This window comes from Nansenia antarctica (genome assembly GCF_963989245.1).
Source record: "Nansenia antarctica genome assembly, contig: SCAFFOLD_300, whole genome shotgun sequence".
Lineage (NCBI taxonomy): Eukaryota > Metazoa > Chordata > Actinopteri > Argentiniformes > Microstomatidae > Nansenia > Nansenia antarctica.
Genome location: NW_027662948.1, coordinates 20001 through 27717, shown reverse-complemented (window position 1 = coordinate 27717; position 7717 = coordinate 20001). Strand labels below are relative to the sequence as shown.

Sequence of the window (7717 nt, the reverse complement as noted above, 5' to 3'; positions counted from 1 at the left end):
CGCACTGCACTGAAATGAAGAGACGTCCGTCTAAAAAAGAAAAGAAAAAACAGTTTATTGAATTATTAACAACTGTACAATATGTTCAGTGCTGACACAGTTTGCTACATACTTTGGTGTGAAGTGGATATTTTTGCATTTCACTCCTTGTTATAACTGTAGGGAAGGCAGGTAGGTAACAGGGCTCAGCGGAGAATTAGAGCATTCACCCCCCCCCCCATCCTCCTCATCCTGATCATTATCCCTCAGATATAGATGTTTTGGTGGGTAACAGGTATGAGTCTTTAATGCTGTCTGCACTAATATACAATATATTTCAAGCTGCAATATTGTGAACTTTCTTTTCACCTCACCAAATAAACCCCCTGATGACATTTGCTGAGAAATAGCGTAGTCCATTTAATGGACCAAAACCACCCCCACCCACTCTTCCACTTACAGGCACTGGATATTGTTTGAGTGATAGACTGGGACTCACTAGAGCCCCTGGATAGTCTGGATGGTGAACCCTCTAAAGCTTCAGCTATTCCAGGAAAAATGCTGTACGGATAAATCAGATACAAGCAACTGTGTCCATCAGAGCAGGCAGACACCCCTGTAATCACCTACCTCATGTCAATAAGATCAAGATTCAATGTCCTATTTAAATTGTGTCAGGCTCACAAGAAGCACTGTGTCATTCAGTTAGTCAGCCCATAGCACGAGTCCATAGGATTGAGGTCCACTAGGAGAATAAACATCAACTGGACCCTCACCCCCCAGCCCACCCCATACCCTCATAATTAGAAACACACAAAGAGACATTGCAGAAGGGCACAGACAAAGTAGTACAGTTAGTGAACTTAAGAAAAGTTTTTTTTAATATCATTTCAATGTACATTAATTACTCTACCATCGCCGTCCACCCCCCCCCCCCATAGTCTTCTCCTTAAGGCCGCCCCCCCAGTGGGGTCCTGCGTTCTTCCATGGCGGTCCGTGGCTCTGCCTGACCCGGCAGGCCCCACTTCCTCAGGACCTTTGTAGCTCCATAAAAGGCCGTCGTCCAGAATGCGTGTTTGAGCCTTAAAACATTCCAACTCCCAATAGTTGTTTTTGTGTCCCCCCCCCCCCACCTCTGCTCTTTATTCCATTTCTATTGGATTTCTGTAAAGGTCAGCCTGGGGAAATGTGCTTGAGAAAAAACTGGAATTAAATCCTTTCAAAAAGAGTTTTCTGCTTTACTCTCTGATCTCCCTTGAATATCAAGCAGACGGGAGAGGTTGAAAGAGAGCCGTCACAAGTACACCAGGACATGAAAATATATATATTTATAATATATATATATATTTATATATATATAAAATGTCTTTATTTACTTCATTATATACACTTTTCACAAGTGGTCCAGGGAGCATCCGTTCCTAGGATGAAGCACCGCTCCATCGAGTCACGTTAAGGAAACATTCATTGCATAAAAAAAAAAGAGAAGTTAAATCAAAAACACAAGCCCAGGTACAGACCAAAAAAGAAAAGAAAAAAAAAGAATAAGACAAAATACCAGCAAAACAATATTTACTTCCTCTGTGTCCACAGTCCAGTCTGCAATGTTGCTTAGATACACCAGGCTGATATCCAAGGTCAAAGGCCAATCGTAGTCCACAGTGCCTCCGCGTAAACCAATCCAGAGCAAAACTGACTGCCAATTGTCTGTGGAGTCCAATCCCGGTGTGGTCTTTGAGGGAAGGAGTGCGGGATGAGTGAAGGAGGAGGAGGAGGAGGAGGAGGAGGAGGAGAGAGAGAGGGGGGGAGACAGGAGGGGCCAGCAGCTCTGTCCATTGGGCCAGTCCAAAGTGCTCCAACTGTCGAGTTCCCAGCGGTGTCCTGAAGTAGACGACCGCAGTTTTTCTAGTAGATGACCTCGTAGACGGTGGCCTTCTTGTCCCCAGACCCTGTCACGATGTACTTGTCGTCTGCCGAAATGTCACAGCTCAGGACAGAAGATGATTCCTTTGACTAAAGGCGATAAAAAAGGGAAAAGAAAAAATAGATAGTATTAGCGAGAATCCCTTTTTTCAAGAGTTCTGCTGCCCTAAACTAAATCAGGAGTCACAAACAACTTGCTTGGTTTGTCTAAGAGATGGGTTTTTTATGCAAACCAACCCCACAGGTCTATTTTGAATTGATAGCAGTTAGCTCAGGGTTTTTTTTCTCGATACAGTCGTCCATTCACCTAAGTGGAGGAACTTTGTTGACCTTTGAACTTTGCTTGTGTTCTAATAGCCGCCGTCAACCCAGTCAGCAGTTACACTCACCCACTCAGCTGCTCATTCGGAAAAACAAACAGCAACCACAACCTAACATGGCCCTAGAAATGGGGTTAAAAAGTACACTGCCTGTCCTTGTGTGACTGGATGTGTGAGTTTGAGTATGTGTATGTGTATGTGTGTGTGTGTATGTATGCGCCCTTTTGGAACCAAACACGTTGTATTTCCCCTTACTGGCCAGCCAGCGGTATTGATCGGTGCGTACCTGGAATATGCTGGCGCCGTAGGGCGTCCTCCAGGCGTTCAGCAGGTTGTCCTTCCCTGTGCTCACGAACCATTTACCTTTACACAGGAAACCACAGACGACCGTTACGAGACGGAGAGACAGGACATTTTTTTTCAGTTCACCAATGAGAACTGAATGATGCACTTGTTGACTAATGGACATATCGCTAAGCCACGCCCCCTTTGAAAACTCGGATAAACAAACAACGCTTCACTGACAGTGACTGACTGACCGACTGTGACTGAATGAATTCAGTGACTTACAATGGCGGGAGTTGGCACATTTCTGATTTACCACAGCAAGTAATAGACATGTTTTTTAAAGATGACAAGAATATTTAGTCTCGAAGCTTTTCACCATCAGATATTAGCGAGTTGTTTGTCCGAGTTTTCTGCCTGTCGTGACTTTTGCTGTGATATGATTGGACAATTTCTATTTTGGGGCGTGGCTTAGCGATAGGTCCATTGGGTCAGACTCACAACCTATTAGTGGGTCAGACTCACAATCTATTAATGAAAAGGGAAGCTACAGAGAGATGGGTTATATTAGAGGGTTATGTTAGAGGGTTATGTTAGAGGTGACCTACCACAGTAGGCGAACTTGAGGGAGAGGACGCAGCTCTCGTGCAGGTGCAGCTGGTACTTGTCAGGCTTGGTGTGGTGGAGGACCTCCACGTTGCTGCTCTCCATGCCCACGGCCAGCCACTCGCCTGTGGGGCAGTAGCCCAGGGAGAAGATCTGGGAGGAGGAGGATGGAGATGAGGAGGGGGGAAATACAGAGGAGTGTGTGTGTGTGTGTGTGTGTGTGTGTGTGTGTGTGTGTGTGTTACCTTCAGGATGTCAAAGTGGTGCAGACAGTGGTAGTGTGTGTGTGTGTGTGTGTGTGTGTGTGTGTTACCTTCAGGATGTCAAAGTGGTGCAGACAGTGGTAGTGTGTGTGTGTGTGTGTGTGTGTGGTACCTTCAGGATGTCAAAGTGGTGCAGACAGTGGTAGTGTGTGTGTGTGTGTGTGTGTGTGTGTGTGTGTGTGTGTGTGTGTGTGTGGTACCTTCAGGATGTCAAAGTGGTGCAGACAGTGGTAGTGTGTGTGTGTGTGTGTGTGTGTGTGTGTGTGTGTGTGTGTGTGTGTGTGTGCGTATGTGCGTGTGTGCGTGTGTGTCCGTACCTGAGAGGTAAAGTCGTGTTGCTGTAGCTGCCGGCCCTCCCTCAGGTCCCAGGAGCGGACGGTGTTGTCCAGCCCGCCGGTCCACAGCTTGGTGCCGTCGTGAGAGATGTCGATGCAGCTGGCTCCGTCAGTGTGGCCCTGGAACTGCCTGCAAAACCCCCATGACCAAGAGAGGGACGGCGTTAAGACACCTCAGGGTTCAACATGGGGAGGCTACTTGGGATATATTGCTAGTCGGTTGTAAGACTTAAGTTGAAAAATTGGATGAGTGATGAATGTAATCTATGGGTGCTTTTTTTTTAATTTTTAATTTTATTTTATATTTTGTTATTTTCTCTGTATTATTTCTGTTTGATGACAGCAAGACTTATTCTGTGATATTGTTACCATTTTATACAAAAGTTGTATAAGTCAAGAAATGTGTTAATTGAAAAATTCAATAAAATACTGATTACAAAAAAAGATACCTCAGGGTTCATCAAACAAGGAGAGATCTCGCCCCTAATCCCAGATTTTCCATAAATTCACACGTATGCCGATTTCTCAAATTGACCTATTGGTTCCTAGGTACGTCTGGATTGAGTAGGAACCAGCGGTGAAGCCTGCTTGGGTGAGCAGGTCTAATTGCCCCCCCCGATTGATTTCACTGACCCAATAATATCTGATATGTCCCCTCCCCTCCTCTCCCCCCCTCCTCTCCCCCTTTCTCACCTGACCAGGGTCTGGTTGTGGAGCTCCCCCCCCCATCCTCCCCCCTCCTCTCCCCCTTCCTCACCTGACTAGGGTCTGGTTGTGCAGGTCCCAGACAGCGATGTTCCCGTCGCTGCAGCAGGAGAAGCAGACCTTGGCGTCGGGGCTGATGGCCAGGGCGTAGCAGGCGGGGGCGGAGGAGGTGAGCTCCGCCTTGATGCGGGGCGTCTGGGAGGCCAGGTCCCAGATGGTCAGGGTGCTGGCCTCGCCGCCCACGATCAGGGTGCGGCCGTCCGGCAGCAGCTTACAGGAGCGGATGTAGTTGTCCCTGTTCTGGGGGGTGGACGGAGAGGGGGGGAGGGGGGGGGGAGAGAGAGACGGAAAGAGAGAGACAGAGACATTTACTATGGGTTTTAATGACTGGGTTGGGATGGGGGAAAGAATCTCCCAAACTATTCTAAATCAGTTGTATCTTTATTAAAAACAGTCGCATTTCAAAGTTGTCACAACAACTATCCCCCGAGCGACCGCGCTCGGAAAAACACATCAGAGCAGAGCGTCCCGAGCCCTAGTTACCGCCGAAGCAGTGCATTTTCTGACAGAGAGTGAGAGAGAGAGACAGAGAAAGAGACAGACACAGAGACAGAGACAGAGACAGAGACAGAGACAGAGAGAGAGAGAGAGAGAGAGAGACAGAGAGAGAGAGACAGAGAGAGAGAGAGAGAGAGAGAGAGAGAGAGAGAGAGAGAGAGAGAGAGGATAAAATTGTGGGTTTCCTTCTCCGCGGGGTGTGAAGGAGGGAGCGCCTCGTCCTCTCGCTCTTAACAAGGGAAGAGTGTTGCTGGACTGTGTCCACGGCCGGGGTGGGGAAAAGAGGGGGGATCAATAGGTGTCAGGGCTCTCCGCCACGAATTAAACAGCTCTGTGAGAGCTTTATCAAGACCTCATCACACTCTGCTCCATCAGAACCCCCTCCCCCCCATCACACTACACCAGCACTCTCTCTCTCTTACCCTGAGTGAGGAGGAGAGAGAAGGGGAGGAGAGAGAAGGCGGAGGCTGACAGTATCCGACTGAGGAAGGAGAGCGTCTCGCCGTCTCGCGGTGACTAATGACGTGTATAATGGCGGGCGGGGAGGGACGATCGGGGACGTCGTTACTCAGCCTTTTTTTTTTTTTTTTCGAAAGGATTCTTTCTTTTTTTCCGGAGGGCCAATGAGACGGTCTGCTGAATTATTCACGTTACACTGGTTCACCCAAGCAGACGGAGGAGGAGGGGGAGGGGGGGGAGCGTGTGTAGGATGGATGGATGGATGGAGCGTGAAGTTAGGGAAGTTAGGGGACACACAATACTGGGATCATTCCAAAGAGCTTTGGGGTTTATGACGAGGACATGTATAACATTGTACATGTCAGTAGCATCATAACAACAACTCATTCTGAGTAATTCTACATCGACAATGTCACACGTCTTGTACACACGGTTGGCGTTGTCGGCTAAATGATGTTGGACGTCTCTAACCTCTGTGACTTATCTAAGGAGGGTCTGGGGGGGTGGGGGTGGTCTTATCTAAGTGGGCGGGGGGGGGGGGGGCGGGTCCTTACCAGACAGTCCAGTTGGGATACGGGGCTCTTGCTTCCCGGCTGGCTGATGTCCCAGATCTTGACGCAGCCCTTGCCCCCGGTGTAGACGTGGCGGGTGGGGTTACTGATGGTGACGGCACACACCACCTCCCCGTGGCTCAGCGTGTTGATCTGGCGGGCGTGGCGCGGGATGCCCGGGCCAATCAGTGCGTCCGGGGGAAAAGGGACCGGCTGCATCTGGCCGTCGGCACTCACGTGAAAAGAATAAGCCCTGTCAGGGAGGAGAGGAGGAGACGCATATTAATAATAATAATAATCATAATAATAATAATAATACATTAGACTTATATAGCGCTTTTCTAGACACTCAAAGACGCTTTACAAACTGAAAGGATCGAGTCGTAATAATGAAAAGAAACAAAATATATAAATATACAGAAAAGAAAAGGAAAACATTCTATATTCAATAGAGATTCTTTTTATTTTTAAAAACAAGAAGAAAAAGAACTAGAAGAACTAGAAATTATTACCATTTAAAAAAAAAAAAAAAACCTTTCTGACCTTAATACAAAAAAAAGAAAGGGAATGCGTTTGAGCTAATATGGGCAACATTGGAACCAAAATGCCAACCCTTCTACGACACCAAGCCAAAAGGGGCCAGTGTTCAGTCTAAACCAACAGCGGTAGGATTAGCTTTAACGGCGCTATTAGCCTGTAGCCCTGTAAGGACTGCACCACCGTGGGCGGAGGAGGAGGTTGAGACTCACGGTTTCCCTCCGGAGATGGACGTGAGGCTGGCTGGCAGACCTGGAGCTCTCATGTGAGGGTGAGGGTCAAACCCCGCCTGGGGGAGAAAAGAAAAACAAGACACAGCGACAGTTAGCATCGTGGCTACACACCGGGACATACTACGGTACGCTAGCGTGCTAAAACTAGGTTAGGCTAACGTGCTATCGCTATCTCCATGCCACCCCCCTCAAGGCATATTTCGTATTACATTTCAAAAGGCCCATGTGTAATCTACATTTCTTGAAAGGCAGATAGATCCCCTGCCTCGTTCCGAAGCGCGGCATAAAAGGGGCTTTACACAAGGCAACAACATCCCACTTGCTAATGCTAATGAGAGCCTGGTAGACGTTCAAACAGACAACAGTTTTGTGGGAGCGTTGCTTGCTCCCCCCCCCCCCTCTACCCCCCACCGCCCCCCTTCCGGCACTGTTCCGCGCGAGCCGACATCAAAGACGAGGGAGTTATCTGCGAGGCTTGCCTCTGTCTGCCTAACACTGTACACAGACGAGCTGAGCAACACCAATTCTAAAGAAATATTGGAAGAGAGTGAATTAAGTGGAATACGGAAAAATGGATGTCTTAATTGGTCGGCGGGTCGTATTGCGAGAAGGTATTTTTAGTGACGACAGCTGTGTGTCTGGCGAATGCAGATAATAGATGTGTGAGGTGTTGGAAGTGCAACGGTAATGGTGTGTGTGTGTGTGTGAGTCCGTACCATGGGCGAGCGTCCGTAGGCGGCGGCGGCGGCGGCGCTCATCTGAGGGGAGATGTGGAGGCCGGCGTAGACCCCGGGGTTGGTCAGGGAGCCGTTCATCTCGTGGTGCCCCATCATGGCGAAGGGCGTGGCGTAAGAGCCGGCGATGGAGAGGGGGGTGCGCAGGGCAGGGGCAGCTAGAGAGAGGGAGGGAGAGAGAGAGAGAGAGAGGGAGAGAGAGGGAGGGAGGGAGGAAGAGAGGGAGGAT

The 7717-nt window shown here is 48.8% G+C and overlaps 1 protein-coding gene across 6 annotated transcripts in view; it reads right to left on the bottom strand.

The window, feature by feature from the left end:
- Nucleotides 1-928: 928 nt before the first annotated feature.
- LOC308175196 (transducin-like enhancer protein 3-B) overlaps nucleotides 929-7717 on the bottom strand; it is a 22489-nt gene continuing 15700 nt past the window's right edge. For all 6 annotated transcript variants that reach the window (XM_080550910.1, XM_080550912.1, XM_080550909.1 and 3 more), the window contains 8 exons: nucleotides 7471-7646; nucleotides 6734-6810; nucleotides 5988-6237; nucleotides 4469-4716; nucleotides 3694-3841; nucleotides 3116-3266; nucleotides 2509-2585; nucleotides 929-1992 (listed from right to left, as the gene is read on the bottom strand). In XM_080550910.1, coding sequence (XP_080407036.1) covers nucleotides 1885-1992; nucleotides 2509-2585; nucleotides 3116-3266; nucleotides 3694-3841; nucleotides 4469-4716; nucleotides 5988-6237; nucleotides 6734-6810; nucleotides 7471-7646 — 1235 coding nt within the window. In that variant the 3' untranslated portion in view covers nucleotides 929-1884. The remainder of the gene's footprint in view (nucleotides 1993-2508; nucleotides 2586-3115; nucleotides 3267-3693; nucleotides 3842-4468; nucleotides 4717-5987; nucleotides 6238-6733; nucleotides 6811-7470; nucleotides 7647-7717) is intronic.